The 27,682-nt window shown below is 42.1% G+C and overlaps 1 protein-coding gene across 1 annotated transcript in view; it reads left to right on the forward strand.

Moving 5' to 3' along the window:
* The window catches only part of LOC147027242 (uncharacterized), a 151,019-nt gene that overhangs the window by 47,602 nt on the left and 75,735 nt on the right, over window positions 1-27,682 (forward strand). Inside the window, 4 exon segments of the mRNA XM_085883506.1 lie at window positions 15,176-15,293; window positions 21,600-21,683; window positions 21,786-21,837; window positions 23,432-23,663. Of these exon segments, the coding sequence (XP_085739632.1) occupies window positions 15,176-15,293; window positions 21,600-21,683; window positions 21,786-21,837; window positions 23,432-23,663 (486 nt within the window).

Genomic DNA, 27,682 nt, shown 5'->3' on the forward strand with positions numbered 1-27,682 from the left:
GTGAACGAGTTGAGCCAAAAATGGTGTTTCCATTTTCGGTGTTGATTATGTGAAGATGGTTGTTGGGGGTTCATCCTTCAGAATAGTCCTATACATCTCCCTCCACTGACGTATAGGGGTGGGCTGGATGACTTGTGGAACTTCATTCTTCTTGGGCCAAACTTTTGTCAGTATGCTGGCTATAAGGTGAAGCAACAATTTCCAACAAATATTTTCATTTTCTTGATTGCGATGCTTGCTTGATTTAAGATGCCTTTCAGTGAATTCCCCGCAGTTTCAGTAAATTCCGCTCATGGACATTGAGGTTTAAGTTGCCTCGGCAGTGTGGGAGTCGCTTGCACATTTATGGGCACGACACTGCGTACATATGGTTCAACATGGCTTTGTCAGACATTCACCGGAACGCTGTTCGGATGTTGACCCACACTCATGATGAAGGTCCCCATAAAAGGTAATTGTGAATGGAGAAATAGTCTTGTTGATGAAGTCAAGTGTCCATCTGCGTTGACGCCGGAAACGTCAGCTTCCCCTTGATTCCCGTGGCGGTTCGCATACCTCCATCAACGCCCTGTTGATTTCATCCATTATTATCATGGTTTAAAAAATAATAATGGGGGATATTGTAATCGGCTCTGTCTGTCTGACCGTCTGTTACGCTGTCTTGAAACTGTTGTGCACAAATTCACCAGACTTGGTAGTTATGATCATCACATGGCAAGAATGTGCAGTATTGTTTTTGGCACTGCCTCCTGGGGCAAGGTCAAAAGGTCAAAAGGTCAAATACCCCAAAAAACATTTTTAACATTTTATAATGAAACTTTGCATGATGCAATCAACATTGAGGGACGCTTAAAATATGTACCGTTTTTTGATTTGACCCCCCCAGTTCATGTCCCAGGGGGTGCTAATTAGGTTCCGAGGGGGTCAAAACGGAAGATTATACATACACTACTGGTCAGAAGATTGAGAACACCCCAATTTTTCCAGTTTTTACTGAAATTTAAGCATTTTAATGTTTCAATGTACTCTAGAATTAAAGCATAGAACAAATAAACAATTGCAGATAGATAAAAAAAAAATCATGGAATCGTTTTGTTGAACAAAATTTAATCTAAATTTTTGACTCATCAAAGTAGCCACGTTTTGCAGATATAACAACCGAACATACTCGTGGCATTCTTTCTTCAATGGAAATCAAATATTGTTCGGAAAGTTCTTCCCAACATTGTTGCAGAAGTTCCCACAAATCTGTTGCACTTGTAGGTTGCTTTGCTTTCACCCTTCTGTCCAGTTCATCTCAAACCAGCGAGATGGGTTTTAAGTCTGAAGACTGTGCTGGCCATTCCATGATTTGAAGCCTACCGTCTTGTTCTTTTCTTCTCAGGTAGGTCTGAAATAGCCTGGAGGTATGTTTTGGGTTGTTATCTTGCTGTACGATGAACCCCTGACCAACTAGGCGTAGACCAGAGGGTATTCCATGGTGCTGCAAAATGCTGTGGTCGCCCGTTTGGTTCAGGGTGCCAGTCACTCTGTGCAAGTTGCCAACTCTGGATCCAGCAAAAGAGCCCCAGATCATCACGCTTCTTCCTCCATGTTTGACAGTTGGTGTCACACACTGAGGAACCATCCTTTCGCCGACTCGACGGCATACAAAAACCCTGCATGATGGACGGAAGATTTCAAATTTTGATTCATCAGTCCATAAGACCTTCTTCCAGTTTTCACTAGTCCAATGGCGGTGCTTCATGGCCCAGGAAAGCCTCTTCTTCTTATTTTGCCATCCTAGCAATGGCTTTCTTACTGCCACTCGACCTGTCGAAGTCTTCTCTTCACAGTTGAAACTGAGACTTCCTTACTTTGACCAGTGTTAAGCTGTGCTTGAAGCTGCTGTCCTGTGAGCCACCAATCGCGTAAGCTGTTACGTTGCTTGCATGCATTGTTTGCATGCCTGACTCTCAGAAACTTGTCTTCTGATTGTGTTGTGGCTTTGGGTCTGCCAGACCTCTTCCTATCAGTTTCCTCCAGTTTCCAAATGCCTTTTGATGGTGTCGGAAACTGTACTCACTGACACCTTGGCTTCGCTTGCAAATTCTCTTAAGGAAAGACCTCCACTTTTAATGGTTATAATGGTCTTTTTGTCTTCCTTTGTTAATTGCCTTTTTCTCACCATAATGATAGCAATATGCTCCTTCCTGCAGTGCAATATTGTCCAAATAATGCTTCAGAGGGTGCAGCAACACAGTCTGTTCCAACACTGCTTTTATTCAGACAGAGGGTTTGTAACTTATCAACAAAATTTGGGACACCTGTTCGAATTATTTGCATCAACTTTCAAGGCTTAATGTACTTCAATTGCTGCAGAACAGCTGCAGTTACTAACCCATTACTTGTTCCCTGAAAAGGGCCTTTTTTAACAACTCTGAAATTTACATTATTTTTCAGTTTTTGGTAACCTAAACTTTGATTTTATTTTATTTTCTTTTTTTTTTTTACCTCTGGCAGTTTACTGCTTTGCTTTGTACCATTTCAGTTTATTCACATTGAAACATTAAATTGCTTAAATTTCAGTAAAAACTGGAAAATGGGGTTGTGCTAAAACTTTTGACCGGTAGTGTATGTGTGTGTGTGTGTGTGTGTATATGTGTATATGTATATATATATATATATATATATATATATATATATATATATATGTATATGTATATATATATATGTATATATATATATGTATATATATATATATATATATATATATATATATATATATATATATATATATATATATATATATATATATATATATATATATATATATAGAGATATATATATAGAGATAACTCAAAGTTTGATGTTGGGTCATTCCTTGTGGAACTTTTTCCCATCTTTTAACTTTCTTGAGGTGGAGGTTTGCGATGGCGCGTCATTGATTTCTCTCTAGTTTACTTATATTTTTGTATCGATGTTGAAGCTGAAGAAGACCGGCAGTTGACTTTTGATGAAAATGTTGTGAGCAAGCAGAACCTTGAGGAAACTTGATTTTGAAGCAATTGCCGAATTCCAAAATAGAATTTTGTGAGTAGTTTCTGTGCCAGGATTACAATGCCATAAAGGTACAGCTAATGTGCCCATACCACAAGATGAAACAATGGAGACCATGTTGTACCATCCTGTGAACTCTTTCTTTCATTATCTCTGCCACCAAAGGTGGATGAACGTTATGTTTTCACCTCTGTCTGCTTGTTTTTGTGTCTGTCTGTGAGCAGGATATCTCAAACAGTTGTGGACTGATTCGGTTGAAATTTGATGGGCAGGTTGGGTGTGTAACAAGGCCGAACTGATTAGATTTTGGTGAAGTTATCAGAACCACCCAAATTTACATGAAGACCAAGTGATTAATTTCAAAGTGTAATCCAAGGAACATGGGGCAGGAATAGGGGAGAAGCAATTCGTGATCAATAAATAATCACCCTTAACCCCTACCGTGTAAGCGCCCACAAGTTCACAAATGGGATCCTTAATTATCTAAGTCTCTTAAGGCCTGTTTCATACCACAGGAGATAGACGAGATTTCAACAGACTGTTCTTCTATTTTAACAGACTGCTCTCAATTCGACCTTTCCCTCATACCTTGCCTAAAACGTCCAACTGTTACAGCGTTTCTTCTCTCCATCTAGCTATAATTCCAGCAGTGTGTGTGTGTGTGTGTGTGTGTGTGTGTGTGTGTGTGTGTGTGTGTGTGTGTGTGTGTGTGTGTGTGTGTGTGTGTGTGTGTGTGTGTGTGTGTGTGTGTGTGTGTGTGTGTGTGTGTGTGTGTGTGTGTGTGTGTGTGTGTGTGTGTGTGTGTGTGTGTGTGTGTGTGTGTGTGTGTGTGTGTGTCTCTCTGACCGCTGTTTCTCGACAACCAATGGTCCAATCTAATTGAAACTTGCCAGATATATTGCTGGGCACCTGAGGATGGGCCTTTTCAAGGTTTGATATTAATCGGACAAGTGCTTCCCAAGTTGTGCTTCCTACCAAACCAATGACAAGACACGTTGTTGCGTGGGCGTGGCTGATGGGGAAGGGAAGCTCAGCCGCGCTCCACATTACGGGTTACAACGTACGGGCTTCCGGAGACTGATGACTTCGTGCATTCTAATAATTTCTCGATTTCTTATGCGCGTTTATAGATAAACACAATGCCCCAAGTTATGATCGTTTTCATATGAGACGGTGCATAAATTTTGGTAACATCGGCGTGCTGGTATGCTCCGAACCAGGAAGTAATTTTTTTTTCTCTCTTCTCTTCTCTTTTTGTTTTTCCTTGCGACAACATTGCGAAAAGGTAAAATACGTTGGCGCTAATTGAATAATTGTCCATTAAAACCTAAATTGCGAATCATCGTAACTGTGAGATGCGAACTTCCGGGCCACGCACGTACGGGCACGCGAGAGCGAAGAAACGGCCTGTGTGGTTGTTGTTTCTTGCTCGCGGTTGGAATATTTATTTCTTTTTATTTATTTATTTATTTTTACCGGCACGAACTAGTTCTCTTAATTTGCCGTTATTGCATCCATCAAGAAAAGTCTTTAATCGCATCTCCAACCTAAAAATTAAAAAAAAACCCAGTTTGCAATGAATGTTCGCTTTCCAGAAACCATTCCTTTTTTTCCAACTTCAGTGCCATCTCACCCCTCCCTCTCAAAGCAACCATCACACTCTTCTCCCTCCAAGCCTCCCTCTCACCTCTCTCAAAAATTCCCCCCTCACCTTTCTCCCTCAACTCTCCCCACTCATCCTTCTCCCACCATTCACTCTCCTCACTCACCCTTCTCAAAGTTGCCCCCCTTCACATCCACAAAGCTGCCTCTTTCTCCTGCCCTCTCACCTCCATCTCATCACTCCACCTCCTCAAATCCTCAACTGCCTTCTTCCCCCTCTCTTGCTCCCCCCTCTCCCCCAGCACCACAGAGCCTTTTCTCCTCCTCATCCGGCCCCCTCCCCAAGACATTCTGCAATCCCCCACACTCCTTCAACAACTCTCCTTACCTCCCCACCCACTCCTCCCTTGTACTACCCCCCCTCCCCTCCCATCCCCTGTACCCAAAGCCTCCTCCCCTCCCTCTTCATTAACAGTGTGGACCTCAAATATCCGGGGCCTTCGATCAAACCTTTCAGATCTTTCCATACATGTTGCCACTGACAAACGAGACTTAATCTGCCAAACAGAAACTTTCCTCCCCCAAGATGTGTCTGACTCCCAAGTATCTCTCCCTGGTTACTTCCTCCTCCGGTATCACAGACCTGAGCCTCGTCCTGGTGGAGGAGTTGCTCTCTTCATCAAAGACTCTATTCCTCACTCTCCATGCACTGCCCTCACTCACCGACACCCCCAGGAATACCTCTGGCTATGACTTCCCTCCACTCCCACCTCATGTTTATATGTGTACTGTACCGTCCACCTAACAATGATGACTCCATTTACACCTCACTATCTGAAAACATGGACCAACTTCTATATTCTCATCCAAACTCTCTCTTTCTCAAATGTGGTGACTTAAATTGTCATCATGCCAGTTGGCTGGGTGTGGGTACCTCTCTCACGTGTCACGGCACCTCAGCAAAAGCTTTCTGCGACTCATTGGGACTGTCTCAATCGGTCAAGTTCCCTACCCGGAGCTCAACCAATTGTACTCTGTCTCTTCTGGATCTGATTTTTGACAAATTCCCGTGAAAATATGTGCTGCTCTTCCTCTGCACCAATTGGTTCTTCTGACCACGTGCTTGTCAAAGTGGACATCTCTGGTTGTTATCAGAGAACCACCTCAGTGCCGTCGTGTCTGGCATTTCACTCAAGCCGACTGGCAGGGTCTCCAAGCAGCCATCAAACTTCGGCACTGAAATCGCGACTTTCTCCATCATCAACTCATCTAGGAATTCTTTCAAAGAAACCTGCTCTCCCTCATGCACAGATTTATCCCCTCTCGTCTTTAGTTGTCCTACCGTTCCTCCTGCCCTTGGTTTACTGAAGCTTGTAGTGAGGCAGTTGTCCTGAAACAACTTGCCTTTGCCTCAAGGAAAGCAAACCCAACTGAGAGTAATCTCAGTTCCTTCCATAAAGCTCGGAACAAGTGTGTATCTACCCTCAGGAGAGCCAGAAAACAACATCTTTCTCATCTCAAGTCTGAACTCTCAAACCTCTCTCCCTCCTCAAAATCGTGGTGGCGTTTAATCAAATCTGTTTCTGGTGTATGTTCCCCCTCCATTCCCTCCCTTACCTCAAATGGCCTCACTGCTGATACCGCACGTGAAAAGGCTGAATGCCTAAACTCGGTGCTTGCATCAAAATCTTGTGTCCAAAACCCATCACTTTCTGTACCCACCTTACCCAGTCGCACCCAACTGTCCCTGGACTCTGTGTCCTCTTCTCCTGACAAGGTGGAGAGATTGCTGTCAAACCTCGACTCAGATTCTGCAACCGGTCCAGAAGGCATCAGCCCACATGTCCTAAAAACCTGCTCCTCTGTGCTTACTCACCCTCTCTTTGTTGTATTGTCCCTCTCATTTGCTCAAGGTCATCTGCCATCTGCTTGGAAATCAGCAAACATTACCGCCGTGCAAAAACAGATCCCTGCAACTCCAGACCAATCAGCCTTTTCCCAATCATCAGCAAGGTTATGGAATCCATCATCACTTCAGACATTAAAACCTTCCTCTTCTCCAATGGCCTGATTTCTGATCATCAATTTGGTTTCAGATCAGGTCACTCTACCCTGGATATGCTGCTTCTGCTCTCCCAACAATGAATGGAGGTCCTCAACGCCTTACATGAAATCAGAGCCATATCCCAAGACATATCGCGTGCTTTTGACACAGTCTGGCACCCTGTCCTGCTCACCAAACTCTCTTCCTATGGTATTGAAGGCCATCTCCACTCATGGCTTGCAGACTTCCTCTCCTGTCAAGGTAAACGTGTGGCCAAAAATGGAGTTCTTTCATCCCCTTTTCCTGTCCAGGCTGGAGTTCCTCAAGGGAGCGTTCTGGGCCCTGTTATTTTTCTGGTTTTCATCAACGATCTCTCCGACTGTCTGGAAAATTCTCTATATCTCTTTGCTGATGACTCCACCCTCTGCCGTAACATCTGTCATCCCTCAGAACAGCAAGCAGCAGCTTCTTTGCTCACTGCAGATCTGGGTAAAATCACAAACTGGTCCAACACGTGGAACATGTCTTTCAATCCGGACAAATCTCACACTCACTATGTCTTTCCGAAAGGACCGGTTGGAACCCCCCCCCCCCCATCCACTTTCTCTACAACCGTCTGGAAGAAGTCCTTTCTTTCAAGCTTCTTGGCCTCACTATCTGCCATGATCTTTCCTGGGAAAGCCACATTTCCAACTTGGCCCCAAAGCCAGTCGCCGACTGGGAATCCTCCGTCGTGCAAAGTCCTTCCTCGGCCCACCTGAGCTTCTGACCACATACAAAGCTTTCAACTGCAGCCTGATGGAGTACTGCTCTCCCCTCTGGGCTGGTGCGCCTGCCTCTCACCTTTCTCGGCTTTCCGCTGTGGAAACCAAGGCATTTCGGATCATTGGTATCTCCCGCGATGACGCCGAGTCTTTGGGCCTCTCACTCTCTCACTGCAGGCAGGTCAGTGGTCTTTATGTCTTCTATCGTCTTCTCCCTGGTCTCGCCCCCCCCCTGCTGTGTCTGCAATTTGTCCCCGCCATATATCCGCAGGGCGCTCAAGTTCCACCAACAATCCAGAAGCACATAAAATACATTCCAAAGGGAAAAACATTGGAAATGGTTTTCCAGAGATGGCGGTTTTCGACATAAAATTGGGGGTTGGTAGACAACGTCTTTCTACACAAAACGACGCATATCTCGTGTCACAATTAAATTACCTCATGCTTGCTCTAATGCATGCAACATGGGAGATACTACCCTTCACTATGCAAAATTAGCCCCTACAATGCATTCCCACAACAATATAAAAGTACACAGAAAGAGCACACAACCAACAACAATCACAGCTCCCACCACAACAGCAGCAACAACATTGTGTTATAAAATATCCATTTTTTTTTAACGTGTTTCACTTGATTTTACATCCTCATTAAGACACAGATAGATATGCAATATGCTTGTCAAGTACAACATGCTGTCGTTTTAGCTCGCCTGTTCGAAGAACAAAGAGCTATAGCGATACCCCCGGCGTGAGCGTGAGAATGAGCGTCAGCGTGAGCGTGAGCGTGAGCGTCAGCGTGAGCGTGAGCGTGAGCGTCAGCGTGAGCATCAGCGTGAGCGTGAGCGTGAGCGTCAGCGTCAGCGTGAGCGTCAGCGTGAGCGTGAGCGTCAGCGTCAGCGTCAGCATGAAAATGTTAAAGTTTTTGGTGCAAGTTATTTTTTCTTTTCTAATGTCTTTATCCACCGCACTATTTTTTATACTCCATATATATATATATATATATATATATATATATATATATATATATATATATATATATATATATATATATATATATATATATATATATATATATATATATATATATATATATATATATATATATATATATCGGGGCGTATTATGTGATACCGGTCATCCGTCTTTCCGTCTGTCTGTCTGTCTGTCTGTCTGTCTGTCTGTCTGTCTGTCTGTCCGTCCGTTCCTGTCCGCACTCTAACTCCCAAAGTTTTCAACTTTCACGTTTCATATCTGGTACATAGGTACAGACTGTGGAGTCGGTGTGTCGTGACATAAGTTCTTCATCTAAAGTGGTTGCCATGGCAACCAGGATGCTGTTTTCCATCTAGTAGCACAATTCTGTATATACCTTCTTGTTCGGGCGTATATTGTGCTCACTTGCGCTCTTGTTACTGATTACAATATACAAATACATATATTGCTTTAAAATTATTTGGAGCAGACTTCACTGCAATGCGCTTTATAAATAATATTAATTATTAGACGAGTCTTTTAAAAACGATAAATGTATAAACAGGCGAGCATTGGGTGGATTTGACACCAACTCTGGTTATTAAATACATCAGTGAAGCAACTAGTGGGCACGGCTTGTCATCTGAAATAGAACACAACAACATCAACCTTGTCTGTTTACCAAAGCCTTTACCCGATGCTCTTGTTATGCAACAACCCATGCGTCTTTTGTCAGATATTATTGCCATAACCGTTACCTCCCTTCCTATCCTATTTTGGCACAAAGTTTTTACTCTATTTAAACTCTTGATAACTTTGAAATTACTTATCAGGAGTTGTGTAAACCCTTTAAAAAATAAATCTTATGCACTGTCGATCGATGCCCGTATGAGAGCTAACACACATAACGTATAACAAGGGGAGCAGGAGACTCGAGGGGTGGGAGAGGGAAGGACAAAACAGAGACATGAGATCTGTGTAAGGGAGAGGGATGGGTTGGGGTACACAGGGTAAACAAGATGGACATTGCAGGGACTTTCAGGTCTTCACATGACAGGGACTTTCAGGAAGGAAAGCAGGGGGATTTCAACGAAATGGGTTTGGGCTGGATTGGTGGGGTAGAAAAGATCATGGTTTTGGATGGGGAGGATAAGTGGTGAACAGTTGTTTAGAAGACCTGGAGGGAAGAATGGGATTGAAGAGAGTGTGCGAGTTTGTTCCAATAGCTGGAAGAAAGAGGGATGAAAGAGTGAAGGTGAGCAGCGATTTCTTGATTTTGGTAGTTTTACCAGAAGGGAATTGCTTGCGGACCTTGAGCACCCTGCAGAAATACGGGGGGGGGACATATCACAGACATAGCAAGGGAGGTGAGGCCAGAGAGTTGATGATAAAAGACAAAGACCACCGACCTGCCTGCGGTGAGAGAGTGAGAGGCTCAAAGACTCAGCCTCATCGCAGGAAATACCAATGATCCAAAAATGCCTTGGTTTCCACAGCGTAAAGCTGAGAAAGGTGAGAGGCAGGAGCACCAGCCCAAAGGGGAGGGTAGTACTCCATCAGGCTGCAGATGAAAGCTTTGTATGTGGTCAGGAGCTCAGGTTGGCTGAGGAAGGACCTTGTATGACAGAGGATTGCCAGTCGGCATCTGGCTTTGGAGACCAGGTTGGAAATGTGGCTTTCCCAGGAAAGATCATGGCAGATAGTAACACCCAGAAGCTTGAATTAAAGGACTTCTACCAGAGGATTGTTGTTAAAGTAGATGGTTGTGGGGGGGGGGGGTGTTGCAGTCTTTATGTGCAGAAAATGATGTTAATTTAAGCTCTAATGATATGAAGTTGTCAAACCAACATTAGTTTGTAAATAAATCTGGAGATCATGTGCAATATTGACGACCTCTCCTCTCTCCAACCTTTTTTAGATTATCATTGTAAATATCCATTTCATTTATTTCTGGAACTGAACTGATTGGTATCATAAATCCAGGCATTAGATCATTTGTTAATTTGCAATAAACACCACTGATTAAAGCTCTCTAATTTGCAGGAAATGTTGCAATGGGTATAATTGATCCTCATTTGATTATAATTGGTTGATGAGTTGTGAGAAATCTATGGGACCTCATAACCTGCAGATTGTTCATGTGACCGCGTGTACTTTTTTTACACCGCGCTCATTTGAAAAGTGATCAATTTTTATGAAATGTCATGTAAATAATAAATTGGTGGAGAGACTGCTGCCAACAAGAGTGAGTTTTTTTTGTTTTTTTTTTTTGGTCGAGCGTGATGATCGGATTTTGGGGCTCTACTGGGTGCAACATTGACATATACTTGTAATTCTATTATTCATGAACTCTTTTGGGATGTGTAGCAGTACGAGCTGTCAGTACAGTGGCTGCAAGTTGAAGGCACATCGTCCAAAAAGTGAAGAGTTTTGATGGCGAGACATGCCGAATGCAAGAAGCCTGCCACACGCCCCCACAGTTCCCTATAAATACTCCACAATGGCATTGGAATTTAAACCATCTCGGCAGTGTGGGAGTTGATTGCATATTTATGGGCACGGGTATATCTACAGATGGTTCGTCTCAGCCTTTTCAGTCACCAAAAGGCCATCAGAAGATGTTTGACATACAACTGTTTGTAAGATTTCAACAAAAGAAAGTAATTGCGAATGATCCCACAAATCTCCGTTGTTAACATGCTGATATAAAGGGAATTTGTCGCATTAAGCATGGTTGATGGGTTGTATTGAGTTTAATTGTCTGCTATTTTAAATCCATCCATGTGATGCCATAAACTTCAGGCCATTGCATTTTGGGCCCAACTCCAAATTCTGCACCTGCTTCGGTTAGGTAGTGGCCGACCATCTCGTCTATTCCTTGCTAAAGAGGCTGCTTTATGGTTGTCTAGTGTCTTGTAATGGAAGAAGGTACAACACTTTGTCTATAACTATGAGGTGTGTGTGTGTGTGTGTGTGTGTGTGTGTGTGTGTGTGTGTGTGTGTGTGTGTGTGTGTGTGTGTGTGTGTGTGTGTGATGCCGAACCATTTTTCTCGGAGATGGTTGAATGGATCTTCGTCAAACTTTCAGAGGTTCATTAGTAAGTGCTGCAGAGCATTTTATACAAAAAAGCTTGAAAATTTTGAAAAATCAGTTGAATATGTATATATATATATATATATATATATATATATATATATATATATATATATATATATATATATATATATATATATATATATATATATATATATATATATCACTCCGTAATAGTACCTAAGCCTTTGTAGTTATGTGAAAGGTAATATTAAATAATCCTTGACCCCATTACTTAGTGGGTGCAGGAAAGTGCTTTGGGCCCCCACAAAAAAAAATAGAAAACAAAAATTACATTTCTTCAAAATTCCAACAGGATTATAACATCACGGGGCAACCCCGGGTACTCCTGCTCGTATCGGATGCATCACATCACATAAACTGTTGACACGGGGGATTTCATGCTGATATTGGTAACCTTTTTTAATGGTACTTATAAATTTGTGAACATCTTTGGTTATCTGCTTAATAAATTATAGAATGAATTCCATTGCTTTTGTACCAAAGTCTAATCTCACGGAAGAGGGGAGAATGTAACACACTGATGGTGGAGTGGTTTGTTCAACAGAAAGCTGATTTGGTTTAAAATTGAAATCAAACAAAAACTAAATAGAAAGAAATATTTAATTAAATAAGATGGAGTATGTTACCTTTTGAATTTCATGATGAAATATTTAATTTTCCATCCACTTTTGTGAAAACAAATCAATAAATAAATAAACACCACTGTGCACTAAATGGGACTTCAGTAATTTTGCAGATTTCTGCGGAAGCATCCGTGTCATCCTTATGATTGGCCATATCACAAGTGATGTCTTCTGTGCTTCCAAACCATTTGTGGACAAAACGTGGCTGTCTCTACACAAATTGCTGAGCATTTCTTTCTGAAATACCATTTGTTAACTTGTCGTATATATATATATATATATATATATATATATATATATATATATATATATATATATATATATATATATATATATATATATATATATATATATATATATATATATATATATATATATATGACAAATCTTGAATACCATAAAAGCTGAAGTAAATAAATGTATCCACAATAATGACTTGTAGCTGGATTATGCTCTTCATTTGCTCAAACGGTTGATGAGCTGAGAAGAAAGCATCACACTGACTTGCCTTGAATGCTGCGTATCAATGTGGAAGAAGATATAACCTTCAACAAGCCTTTTGAACACAGCTGGCACTTGACTTGTCACTAAAATGCTGGAACCAAACAAGACTTTGAGTAAATGTCAACTTTGAAGCTGCTGCTCGTATTCCAAATTGCATTGAAAAATTGTTTGTGTGCCAGCATTACCTTATCAAATGGAACACCTGACCGAGTCGAGACTGCAAGAATAAGGCAATATATAGTGATTGACCATTGCACCATCCTGTGCTCTATATTGCATTGTGCGATTGAATTGTGTCTTCATCAGGGGGTAGACTACAGGCCTTTTGAATTTGATCTCTCTTTTTGCTTTTCTCATGTTGAATTTATATAGGACATGAAGAAATGCCTGGGGCCTATCATAGTTTATTACATGAATAACATGAAGGTCACACAATTCGTTTTTATCTCGACTGTGCAGCATGAGATCAGAATCATTTCACTTTGTGTTTTTGTGCTAAACCAGAGAATAATAATTTTGTGCATTTTATAAACAAACACCAAATTCAGTTTCATCATAGTTTAATATATATATAGCATTTATTAGTGTTGACCCAAAGGTGATGCAAGACTATTTATTGCAATGCCCCTGTTTGTCTGTGTGCGGTTGTGTGTGTGTCCACATCTTGATATTTTTGCTTTAAAAATGCTCTTCTCTGCAACCGCTTGTCCGATCGATGTAAACCTTTAAACGTAGGAGGGACTCCCCATGGAGAATATTCCATTTCTCACTCTGACATCAGAGGACACATGGTATGGCAGCCATGTTGGATGAAAAGGAAAAAAAAAATGGACGTAATTTTGTCTGAAACTGTTCAACGAAAAAAATAAATTGAAACTTGGGATATCTCATCAACTCCCCATGACCCCATGGAGTATATAGGGAGATAATGATGACATCTTCAGTGAAGTGGTATTCCAGCCATAATTGGTTGAATTTAAATCCTGATATGAAAAATCTGAAACTTCCTCTATCTGATCTATGACCCGATGTGAGGGAAGAATTAAATTTTTGACATTCATAACCCATGCCAAGAAACTATTTGATATAATAGGGTGCATGGATGATGCGGGTATATGGGCCATACTATTAGCATGTGCAGTTAACGATGGTATCTATGTATATATGTATGTATATATATATATATATATATATATATATATATATATATATATATATATATATATATATATATATATATATATATATTCAGTATTAATGTGCAAGTCGACACTACACGCTCTACGAGTGCTGTTCTCGTTTTACTTGCATTAAATAGCCAATCTCGACCTGGACTTGTCTTGTCCCTTTCTTTGACAAAACTAAATTTTAATTTCAAGTTAAGTTGAACTATAAATGCATTAGATACAGACGAGGTTCCTTGAAAGTTTGATTGAGGTTTTGTTTATAATTTAAATAAAATTGGATTTAAAAAAAAAAATTGCTCCAAAAGAGCAACTGAACGGATACATTGAATAATCATTTCATTATTTTTTTGAACGTACTCAATCTTATCGAAATTAGCACAGAAACATCCCCAAGGATTTCTTTCTTACAATGCATCCATTTCTGAATTAATGAAATGGATTAAATTCCAACAGCTGTTCATCACTTGGAATTTTTATAATCTGTGCTCAAAATTTGAGAGAACAAGGTTTTCTTCACCGAGAACAAATGTCCTTATAGATGGGCTGGCAGGATAGCCTCGAGGTCAATGCACATTCTCCTCCGAGCTGCATAGGCATATAGCCTGGGTTCGAATCCCAACCCAGCAATAAATTGCTGTCCTGGTGTTTTAGATGCAGGGAGAGGTGTCGATGTTTGCCGTGCTTTGGTTGAGCATTAAACTGGTATACATGTCGTCCATTTGATAATGCTTCCGACACAGTGTGTGTGTTTTTTTGAGTGGATGTGCTGTCCTGTTTATTCGTTCATCACCACATAACCCACTCGATCCCCCCCAAAACACCCTGGTGTTTTACCTGTCTCTACCTCACTCCTTCCCCATGATTGGCTAAATGGCATGAACCTCCTTCTGTTTCCACGTAAGTGTTCTCTATTGTTGAAAGAGTAGATTTTTGTCAAAATGTTTTTTTCTTCTTCTGTATTTGTGGGTCAAGAGTCATGGAGAAGCAGAATACAACTGATCTTATTTGTCTGAATGTAAGATGGAACAAGATGGAATAAGACCTTCTCCAACCCCCCTTTGTTTCGTTGAATGTTTTTGGTGGTGAGATGGGTATTGGCCACCGATGTTCTTATCATTTAGCGCGGTGGCTTTCTAATGAAATGCAAGTTTACCACCTTATCAAGGGAGCCTGTACAAACCCTGTAATTTCAAAGTTAAGCACATGTAAGGGAAGCACAAGTTTAGATTTTTCAAGACTTCATGCTTTTTTTTTAATGTACTTGAAAGTGAATGACTTGCCTGTTTTGTTTTTTTTTTTGTTTTTGTTTTCTTCCTTTAGGATCTCGTGTTGAGCATGGGTTCCCTTGAGTTAGACGAGGATGATCTGATGCTTACCGTTGATATGTCAGAAGCCTGCAAGCCTTCTGCCACCCACGTTTTGAAAGGTGCACAATCAGGTGGGGTTAATAATGGCTGGTGTTTGTTTCTCCCAACGCCGACAATACCATGATTCTCCGGTGGTCTTCAAACTCTGTTAAAGCAACAACATTATCACGGATGCATGAACGACTCTTGTGGCTGTGTGTTTTATGGTATGTTTATAAAAAAAAACCCAAAAAACAATGTGGATGTATGTTTGCACACGTGGAGTTAAATGTTGCTTTTTGGTGAAAGCAGTGATGCAAAATTATTTCCACAGTAAGCATGAAGTTCGCCGTTCATCGAGATTCCTGGCTCGCTTGTCTCCGGCCTAATTTGCTTTGCTTATTGAAGCAAATAATACACTCACAATCTCCGGTTTCCTTTTTAAAAAAAGTTTTATTCGCGACAGGAAATGCCTGCAATTTATCACATTTTTCTCATGGCGCCAAATTGTGGACCGTCCGATGATGCCGTAAGTGCGTTTTCCCGCACGCTGTGTACATTATTTACCCCCAGTGCGTACTGATGGGTCTTTCCTTCACGCTTGTCTGTCGCTCTGACCTTCATGTTGTAGGCCGTGGAGTTTCATTACAATTCCAGCTTCCACAATCGCTTTGACGACTCGCAGCTCTCCTGACTACGGAGGTACGGTTAGCCAGAGGGACTTCCTGAACGCTTGCACTTTTTTGGGGTCAAATGAAGAAGCAGTAAATCATGTCTGCGAGAGCTGAAGCTTGGTATTTATTGGAAGAATTCCCCGTTTCACGCAAAATGGGTTCTCAGATCGCAGCACTTGTTGAGGAAATGAATCAGGCTTTTCCACTCGGGTTGGACCTTTCAATAGGATGGTTCGTTTGGATAATTTGGTGTCTCCTGAATGTGAAACTGAACAATCTTCATATCATATATCAATATCGATTCATATCTTCATGTCTGTTGATGTATCAGACCAATGAGGAGAACAGTACATTCTTGTAAGGTTGTGTTTCAGCTGTCAGTTGTGCAATGATGCAGTTGGTGGGCAGTCCATAAGATATGTTGTTGGTATGCACTCGCATACAATACTATACGAACATTATCCCGAAATCTCCTGTACAGTCACCACACAACCATACTTGATTTTTTTTTTCCCCAAGATGCATTTGGCATTTCCTAACTGCTAAATGTACTTTGCAACTTCCTATTTTCAAGTTGTCTTCATGTGGAACAACAAAGGGGATTGTCTGGGAAATGACCCGCTTCAAGGGTTTACCCGTTTTCCTCTCTCCCATTTGAACTGACTGCTCGTTATGCCGGGATCCCAGCTCGAGTCGAATTCCTCCACCGTGATGATTTATCCGACATCGCCTGATGTATCGAGATCACGTGAAAGTACACAAGCTGATGTGTCATCCGAATTCCTTTGTCGTGCGTATGATTGATTTGCTAGCTCCATCATGAGCCTTTGAGCATTGAAAAGTAACAAAGAAGGTGAATTGTTCTTCGGATTATCAGAATACCATAATGAAGGTGTAATTACCAGGATTCCCATTGAGGTTTTTACAATCCCCAGAATGGTATTCCTTGTCATACGGTACATGATGTTAAGGTGAATTGTACGTTTATTCAAGAGTCTGTCATCATGTGATCTGTCAAATTCTGTTCCTTTTGGTCATTTGCTTTGAGTTGTTGCATGGGTGAAGGGACAGCATGGAAGAAGAGCAATGAGAAGCCATTTTGTATGCTGGAACACTGTAATTCCATTCTAAGGATGGTGCCTATTGATGTAACACCCCTGATTAACTCTGAAGAAACCGGATTTAAAATCCGCAGGTCATGGATCAAAATTCTGAAGAATGTCTTATTCTTCTGATGGAATAATAAGGTTTATGTGTTGATTCATAATATGGGCAAGTATAACCTTCAAAACAAAGGTATTGGGGGGGGGGGGTGTTGGAGGCGGTTGGATTTGGCAGTTCGAAAGGAAGGAAGAAGGATAAAGGAGTTTGAGAGAGAGACAGAGACAGAGACAGGAGAGAAAATCAGGGCTATGCATTTAAAATATGTTCTTATGAGGAAATGCAAAAAACTTCAACACAGGAAGGGGCCATTTGGCCCATCATGCCTGTGCTACATCCACACGTTCATCCAATATATTCGTTTATCGACTCAATTTCTTTGGGGGGGGGGAGGAAAAGTGAGCAGGAATGAAGATTAGAACAGTGTGGCAGGCACAGGTTTGGTCCACCAAAAAAAAATCATGAATATCATGTCCACCAAAAGAATGAGTCTTTATGACTTTTCTTAAATTACCAAATTGCAGATGAGATGACCAGATTCACATCACATCTGCTTGGGGAAGCTCAATTTGATCTATCACGTGGCCTGCAAGCACAATCACCATACTGACGGTTTTTATAGTGGGGTCCAAGATGTGATAAACATTACAACATTGTGTGTGTCCGTTTGGAGAGGTCCTGGGCTGAAATGATCGAAACCTCGAGGACGAACGGTGCCCAGCTGATGATCCGTGCAGTCAGAAAACCATTCATTTGCATGTGTGCGTGCGTGCGTGCGTGCGTGCACGCACACATTGCATGGAAAAGTTTTCATCGTGAAAAGAGAAGGTCTGGAAGGAAGAAGGTACACAATGATTAAGGATGCAAGACGCTTTCTTCCACCAGACGTCGTTTTAATCAACCTATCGTCTGATATTCTGATATTGAACTCAAAAAGAAGGATCTTTGTGATCCCGTTATTCCTTGTAGGAGAAGGGATTGATGTCACACACGAGAAGAAGCCATAAACTGCATCGCCTGGTCCGGATAACTATTTTGCAGTCAAAGTCTAATGTGGAGGTTTTTTTTGCACACTTTTAGTTTGATGTTCCTTTGTTTGATTCCTCATGGATGTTGGATGTTATGGTAGAGATACATGCCTGGTGTTGGCTTAATGGTTAGAGTGGTGGGCTTGGGATCCGAGGATCCTGAGTTCGAATCCCACTTGGCTGTTGAATTAATACCAGGTGGGATTGACTCTGCCTGTCATCCTTCCGAGGTCGTCAAAATGAGTGCCAGCTTGCTGGTGTCCTGCGTCGGAGTGGCGACCCATCCAGGATTGTACCCAATAGCCCAGGAGACTGCTTCGGCAGCAGCAACGCTCTACACAGTGTGTGGTCCCAATGGATGGTGGAGATATGAAAATAAGTGAATAAACTGGAGGAACACCATCTCGAGCATCAGTTTGGATGTGGGCAAAGAGAAAGGATGTTTGCTTATTTTTAAATTTATTTGCTCTATCTTTTTATGAATTATACAGTGGTTATAAATGTGATTATAACTATAATTATTGAGATTATTATTTCCTATTTTGCTGTTTCTCATTATTACCCTGTGAGCGAAGTGAAAAGTGGGGTTAAGCAATGGTTCACTCTGTCTGTCTGTTTGTCTGAAAATGTCAGTTTATGATGGAACAACTTCATTTTGATTGAATGTTTTATTTTGAACATGAATCGGAAAACGAGCCTACAGTTTATCAGTACTTTGGCTCTGAATTCAATGTGGTCGTGTATACGCAAAGAGGAGTGATATATATATATATATATATATATATATATATATATATATATATATATATATATATATATATATATATATATATATATATACTTTTTTTTTTAAAGTCTGTCTACGTGTATGACGGCAAACAAAATTGAAAATCATTCCAAACAGGAAACTTACTGTTTTAAGTGACGTCATAAAGGACGCAAACAACAGGCACGAAGAACTAATGTTAACGGGTTGAATGAGGTGGTACGTAAGATGCTGCATCAATGGCGTAAACTTCTGAAAAACTTTTTTTTTATTACAACCTTTAAAATATTTATTTTATTTCACTTGAATTATATACTTGAACACTGGAGAGCTCAAATCACCTTTTGGCACTTTCAAAAAACTTTTAATAATATGTGGCCAAAATAAAGCACTTTACATCATCTCCACCAATCAAATTTGCTGCGTGCAGACCCCATCCATGTACCTTTTTGCTCTCATGACTCTGCGGGGTAATGTTTTCTCAGAACTCTCGAATTTCATTCTGTGTCAATGCTCCGTACTTTTTATTTTGTTGATGTATTTTCCTTTATCTTTAACAATTTCATCATCATTTGCACTGAACCCATTCATGCGACACCTCAAGTGTCACTTCAGTTGCCACATTGAGAAGGAGCTTGACACCTCACATTATGACTCCATTTTACTTTCTTGATTTCTGGCAAGGTAAGGGAGCATTAGTTGTTCTGTATTCTTTGAAAATTGTGGTTCCAGCTTAATGTGTTGAAACCTCAATTTAAAGAATGGACATAATCAAATATGCACAAAGTCATGTGGTTACATGAAAAAAAAATAGAAAATAAAAAACAACACGCATCATATTATCTGACAAAAGTAGAAGATGATTGTCTTTTTATTGTTGCTATTTTTTGTACACATAGTGGGGCAACTTAGCATAACAATTGTGCATTTTGTGAGGAAAGCACCAAATTTGGCACACGAGTAGCCTAATATATTATGAACAGATTTGGATATTGGGCCATCTCAAATTCAGCCGCTGATGGCTGTGGCAGCCATTTTCCACTGCCATCAAAAATTTGAGATGGCCCAATATCCAAATCTGTTCATAATATATTAGGCTACTCGTGTGCCAAATTTGGTGCTTTCCTCAAAAAATGCACAATTGTTATGCTATATTTAGCTAAGTTGCCCCACTAACAGTCAGGACTTGTAGAAGAGGTAGTATAGTGAATGGATGAGGGTGTAACAGACAACAACAACAACAACAGAGGATGCAAAAGACGCATGCATGGGGTGGACAGGGTGGTGACAGAAGGAAACTCCAAGGAGGGAATACTGGAAAATTGGAATGAGGAGGGATTTGGGGTGGGGTTAACGAGGGTAGAAAAGATCATTGTTTAGGATTCGGGATGATCTGAGATGGTGGTGAACAGCTGTCTTGAATATCTGGAGGGAAGAATGAGATTGAAGAGGATGTGGAAGATGATTCCACAGGTGGGGAAAAACGGATAAACAAATGAGTGGAGGTGAGCAGTGATCCAGGATTGAGGTAGTTTCACCAGAAGGGGGTTGATGGTGGACCGTGTGAGCCCTGCAGAACCCTGGGGGGAACAATGTATGGAAAAAGCAGAGGGTGCAAGACCAGAAAGGAGGTGGTAGAAGACAGAGAGACCACCGACCTGTCTGTAATGGCGAAGTGAAGCCCATAGACAGCTTCAGCACGAGAGATTGTGATCAGAGTTTAAACTATTCTCTGTGTGTTGATATAAAGTGCATGACAAGTATCCTGAAAGGGTCATTGGAACTGTTATTCCGTTTTTGAAGCCAAAAATGGGATTTGAAGGGTTTCCTTTGAAAGTAAATTGGATGGAATCAGTGAAATACAAGGTCAGAATTTTGGTTGTGGAGCAGGAGTCTGAGATGGGCCGGCACATGCTTGCAGAGGCTTTAATGGCCCCTTGTATTTCCTGCACCCCCTCTGCACATAAAAGGTGCCTTTGTGAGCTGCCACGTCACAAAAAAATGGACTAAACTGGTGGGATGTAACAAGTAGTATTTTAGTGGCTGAACAGATACTTTGTGTCCTTTGGCACCTTGTTTGTGACTGGTTACGTTTCCCTTCTTCCAAGTAATTCGTCATTTTACTCTCATGCTAATCTAAAATTTTACTGATCACCAGGAACACACACACACACACACACACACACACACACACACACACACACACACACACACACACACACACACACACACACACACACACACACACACACACACACACACACACACACACACACACACACACACACCGGAAACTGATGTTTTTTTTCTTTAACTTCACTGCATGCACTTTTTTCCCTCTTTTTAATCAGCTGATAGTTTTCCACAAAGTGCTCTTTTAAGCCAAGCATTGTTCCCTGCGATCCTTTCATCCCAAATGCTGAGACGGTTGTCTGTTTGTTTGTCCCGATGGCCAGCGCAAGTTGTCTGCTGTGACTGCTTTCCCCCACCGCACGATGACAACTCTTAATTACTCCAGTTGCTTCGGGCTGGCTAGTCAGGCCTGCAGATATAGCAGCCAGGATAATGAGGCTTCTCGTCAGGCCCCGCTTGCTCGATCCAACCTCTCCCGTTCATTTGCAAGGAGGTCACGCACTAGCCTTGGCCCTCTCATACCCAACCCGTTTGTGGAAGTACCTTTTTCTTTCTGCACTGGATAGAAAACCATTAATCATGTTTACACCCACCCGTTGGTCTAATTGTGTGGATTTTTGTTTATTTATTTTAAAGGGCTTACTGAGGCGGAATACCGTGTTGCCTCGTCTGAGGAACGAATAGAAGAAAGGACGGTTTGCTTTGTTCCAGTAGGAACAGGTATGCAAGCCGGATGATGCCATGAGTGAGAAATTGCTTTCTTCATTTGTAATGGACTGTGTGCAAGCATCTGTGTAACGTGAATTTTGTATTTAACCGCAGGCATCGTACATGGAGAAAACCAAGAAAACCCACAACGGATAAGCACATGCAGGTCAGAGCATCCAAAAAAACGTGCAATTTGTCCAGGGTCAGTGGCCAGATGCCCACCATGCTGATGACTAATTTGGCAGTGTGATCATGTGTAACAGCAGAGAGTATATGGGCTCAGGGGGATGGAGTGGGGATGGGGGTGGTGGTTGGGAAGGACGGTGGCACGGATGTACGTTCTCGCTTACGAGGTAAATGTCCTGTGGGAAATAATTTGTGAAGATAATTTTGACGATGAGAAGAAAGAGCATTTCCGATACTTTCTCGATCATGATGACCATTTCACTTTGTGTAAGACGCTCAAGAATTTCCCATAATTCTTGAGTAATTAAGCAGGTTGTTTGAGATTCCGTTTTCTTCAGTCTATCCAGTGTCAAGTTGTTGTCTCCACTAAGGGAACATCATTTAAACAAAAACCTAATTATCCGTATCCCACTTTATCTCCACTAAAGACTTGAGGAACAAGGGGAAAAGACATAAAATGTCACGGTCTCCGTTGTTTTAGTAATTTTGCTGTACGGAGTTAAAGGGTGAGCCCATATTTATTTCCAACGAAAATGTCTGCCATTCTACCAGTCGGCCATCTTCGATCAGATTGCAAAATAAAGTTAGGTGCAAGTGTATGCCATCATGTGCTGTGCTTCTGACAAGTTTGAACAAATTATGACCATGTATGTCCGAGAAATGGTTTGGGACTCATTTAAGGAGCAAAATGGTCGCCAGTCGGCCATCTTGGATCAGATCTCAAAAAAAACAAATGGCGTGCATATGTGAGCCATCGTTCCCTATCCGTCTGCCAAGCTTGAACAACATTGGTAAATGCATGTCCAAGAAATGCTCGAGGACATGTTCAACATCGTGTTTTTTATGACTAAAATGGCCTCCAGTCGGCCATCTTTGATCTGATCTCAAAAGGAAATGACGTGTTTATGTCATCCATCATTCGTTATCTGTCTGCCAAGTTTGAACATGGTCGGTCCATTCATTTCCAAGATGTGATTGCAGATGCACACACGGACATGGAAATCGAGACCAAATCCATTCGCCCCCGTTTCGGACAAAGTCCAATGGGGGGGGGGGGCTAATAAATATCTGAACAAAAGATCCTGATAATGTCTGTCTCCATTTTGTAACCCTCCTTGTACGCTGATGTTTTTATCGGTCGGAAGTGAATATTCAGTTATATTTTTGCAAGGATAACTACAAATGCAGTCCAGCATTTCAGCAATATGATTGGGTCCATGAAATATTGACAACAGGAGTAAAAGTCTCACCTTTATTCTTGAATTGGCCACTACCATGAAGAAACAGGAAGCTGCAGCTCCCCGAGGAGTACGTAGAAAACACTGTTACAATACTTGGCCTATAATCCTGGGGGAGCTAAATTTTACCCTTTTATTGTTGCCCATGCACAGACAGGGGTAGTGAGTGAGACTAAAAGTGTGTGTGTGTGTGTGTGTGTGTGTGTGTGTGTGTGTGTGTGTGTGTGTGTGTGTGTGTGTGTGTGTGTGTGTGTGTGTATATATATATATATATATATATATATATATATATATATAGAGAGAACACATGACGTGTGATTTATGTGTTGACTGCAGGGTACAAACAAGTGCTGTTCTCAGGAATTCAAGTATTTGTGAAACTGGTAGGCGGACTGGAGGAATCAGCCCTGCTGTGTCTCACCGGACGGGCCTTCAAAACCTTCGCGACGTCGCGTGGTCCTCGGAGGAGGTTCTTGCGAGCTCTGAGCCGACGTTGCTTCGGCAAGCGAGTGCTGAATGTACCGGTGTGAAAACCCTGCTGCTGCGACTTCGAAGGCTTCTTCAGGAGGTAAAAGCTTCACGTATTCTTTAAAAAATATCTGGCTTGATGACTTGTCCTGTAAAATACAGCGGGGAGGATTTTATATTTTCATTCCACGTTTATACCAACTTCATTTCGGTTTCACCAAACTCCTGATTCCTTTCATGTCTCCCCTGATATACTTAAATTAATTATATAAAGGATGAAAAGTTTCACCTACAATTGCAGACGAATATGCATTTCCAAAATTTTTCCACAAATGGTATTGCACCACATTATGCACATTATTTTCACCCGTATTTAAGGGTCACAGTGGAACATGAACCTTTTACAAACAAAGTGAAGGAGAGTGAGAAAAAGAAAAAAAATATGAGGGGCAAGATAGATGAGACAAAATTTAGTAAAATACAAGGGGTAAAACAGAGAGAGAGGGATAGGATTGAAAAGTTGTAAGAGATGAGGAGGAGGAGGAGGAGGAGGAGGAGATTGGGACCATACTCTGTGCAGAGCGTTGGTGCTGCTGAAGCAGTCTCCTTGGCTATTGGGCACAATCCTGGACGGGTCGCCATTCCGACACAGTATACCAGCATACTGGCACTCATTTTGTCAACCTCGGAAGGATGACAGGCCGAGTTAACCCCACCTGGTATTAATTCAACAGCTGAGTGAGATTTGAACTCAGGACTCTCAGATCCAAAGCCCCCCACCCGAACCATTAAGCCAACACCAGACAAGTAAGAGATGAGAGGACATTCAAACTCCTAGTTCTCACTATCAGCCATGATCTTTCTGGGGCAAACCACATTTCAACGATGGTCACCAAAGCCAGCCGCCGACTGGACATCCTCCATCATACACAGTCCTTCCTTGGCACACCTGAACCCCTATCCACCAACAAGGTTTTCATCGGCAGCTTTATGGAATACTGCTGTCCTTTATGGGAATCTTGCTCAGCTTGACGCTCTGGAAACTTTCACCATCATTGGAATCTCCTGCGCTGTAGCTTGAGTGTATGGGCCTATCACTTCGCCATCACAGACAGGTCGGTGATCTCGCTGTCTTCTAACATGTCGTTTCTGGTGTCATGCACCTTCTGATCTTTCTGGGCTTTGTCCACGCCCCTCCCCCCTCCAAGCTCTCTACACAACTCACACAGTCCACCATCAACCCCTTCTGGTGAAAATACCTATATCCAGGATCACTGCTCGCCTCCACTCATTTGTACGTCTCTTTTTATTTTATTTTATTTTTTTCCACCTGTGGTATCAACTTCCACATCCTCTTCATTCTCATTCTTCCCTCCAGGTCTTCAAGACAGCTGTTCATCACCATCTCTGATCATCCCCAATCCAAAACCATGATCTATTTTTACCCTCGTTAACCCCACCCAAATAGCTCTTAATTTTCCAGTTTTTCCTCCTTGGAGATTCCTTCTCTGTGTGTGCTTGTTTTCCGTCCTGTTTTTATCTGTTCCATCTTGATCCATTCAGTTTGCTCGCTCTCCCACGAGCCTCGATTATGTGTACAAAAAATAATAACACTCCATGATCCCTTCGGGAGGTAAAGTACCGATCCTGAAGATCACGGTTTGCTCTTTGCATTAATAATTATGGTGCTGAAATTGGGAAAACTACTGGATCCTTCAGTGATGATGAACGAATGTCCGGAATATTGAATTGCAGAGCAACCGGCTTGAAGAGGAATATGCTGTTGGTTCATACAGTGAACAAGTGCTACATTCATCAATGTACATCTTCTCGCAGAGTGCACATGATTTCGTAGATAACATTCTTGAAGATGCAGACAAAGTGGTCCATATCTTTAACACTGCTTTTTGGTCTTGATGGCATATTACCATGAGCTGTGGATTCAGTTTGCAACACAATCCTATACAACAGACTGACAAAGGTTGGAGGTGTGGATTCCGATGGTTTGTGCCATATTTGCCCTCGCCAGAGGAGAGGGTATTGCATTTGGATCCATTTGTTTGTCTTTCTGTCTGTTTGGTTGTTTGTGACTTGGCAAAATAAGTAAATAGATAAATAAATAAAAGTTAATGTGCATGCAGCAAACACCTACCTACTGCTTGTAATTCAAAACACCTCACTGCACTGGAAAATGTGGGACAGGAATGCAGGACTGTAAAATGGTGGCACTACATGATACACATTTACAGAGAATTTGCATCCCCCCCTCCCTCCCAAGACCAATGGCAAAGACGAAAACACCCCTGTACACCAATTGGGGTCATGCTGATCCTATGTTGCAAGTCTGGATGTAATCAGCCCAGAACTGTAGGAGTAGCACTGCAACCAAACTAACACCAGTCTGTGAATTATAGCAACGTGTGGCCCTAAATGGAGTTCTTTCATCCCCTCTTCCTGTGCTGGCTGGAGTTCCTCAAGGTAGCGTTCTGGGCCCTGTTCTTTTTCTGGTTTTCATCAATGATCTCTCGGACTCTCTGGAAAATCCTCTATTTCTCTTTGCCGATGACTCCACCCTCTGCCGTACCATCTGTCATCCCTCAGACCGGCAAGCAGCAGCTTCTTCGCTCACTGCAGATCTGGATAAAATCACAAACTGGTCCAACACGTGGAACATGTCTTTCAATCCAGACAAATCTCACACTCTCACTATGTCTCTTCGAAAGGACCGTTTACAAAACCCCCCCATCCACTTTCTCAACAATCCTCTGGAAGAAGTCTTTTCTTTCAAGCTTCTGGGTCTCACTATCTGCCATGACCTTTCCTGGGAAAGTCACATTTCCAACCTTGCCTCAAAAGCCAGTCGCCGACTGGGAATCCTCCGTCGTGCAAAGTCCTTCCTCGGCCCTCTTGAGCTCCTGACCACTTACAAAGCTTTTGTCCGTAGCCTGATGGAGTACTGCTCTCCCCTCTGGGCTGGTGCTCCTGCCTCCCACCTTTCTCGACTTCACGCTGTCGAAACCAGGGCTTTTAAGATCATTGGCATCTCCCGCAATGAAGCTGAGTCTTTGGGCCTCTCACTCAATCACCGCAGGTTGGTCGGTGGTCTTTCTGTCTTCTACCGACTCCTCTCCAGCCTTGCCCCCCTGCTCTCTCTGCGATTTGTCCCCACCACATTTCCACAGGGCGCTCAAGGTCCGCCAACAACCCCCTTCTGGTAAAACTACCAAAATCACGAATCACTGCTCATCTTCACTCTTTCATTCCTCTTTTTCCCGCCTTTGGAATAAACTTCCTCACTCTATTCTTTCCCATTCTTCCCTCCAGGCTTTCAAAACAGCTGTTCACCACCACCTCTTATCTTCCCCCATCCAAATCCTCGATCTTTTCTACCCCCGATAATCCACCCAAGCCCACTTCCTTCAATTCTCCTGCTTTCCTTCCTGAAAGTCCCTTTAATGTCCATCTTCCCCTCGCCATGTTCCCCGTCCCATCCCCATCCCTCTCCCTTCCACATTTCACCTGTGTCTGTTCCCCAATGTTTTGTCCCTTCCACTCCCGCCCCTCTTGTCTCATGCCTCATTGCTGTGAGTTGTGTGTTAGCTCTCATACGAGCCTCGACCAAGGTATACAAAAAAAAAAAAAAAAAAAAAAAAAAAAGTAAGGATGAGCAGATACAACCCGATGCTTAACTGATGGGAATACTAAGGTTGGGGGGGGGAGAAAGGGAGAGAGGGGAGGGTGAGGAGGTGGAGAGTAAAAGAGCGAGGAGGGAGGGAGTGAGGAGAGGTAGGGGAAGGGAAGGCAGCGTGAGGTGAGAGGAAGGGAAGGCAGATGTGCAGTGGAGCTTCAAGTACGATTCATACTGTCTCATCAAAATGATTCTGCATAGAATAACAGTGAAGACTGAAACAAAGTCATGTCTGAAATCCATTTCCTGTTGCTGATACGAAAACACTGCCCAGACATGAACACCACCTGGACATGTCAGAAGACAAACACGGTGTCTGGAGCCAAGCTTGCCAGAGACAAACACCACTTGGACATGTCTGGGGAGAAAGAAACAGACAGATAGACACAGACTGTCTGTCTATGTCTGAGACAGACAGAGACAGGTGTGGG

The sequence above is a fragment of the Eptatretus burgeri genome, chromosome 5 (genome assembly GCF_056783735.1).
Source record: "Eptatretus burgeri isolate ZD-2024b chromosome 5, Ebu_testis_v1, whole genome shotgun sequence".
NCBI lineage: Eukaryota > Metazoa > Chordata > Myxini > Myxiniformes > Myxinidae > Eptatretus > Eptatretus burgeri.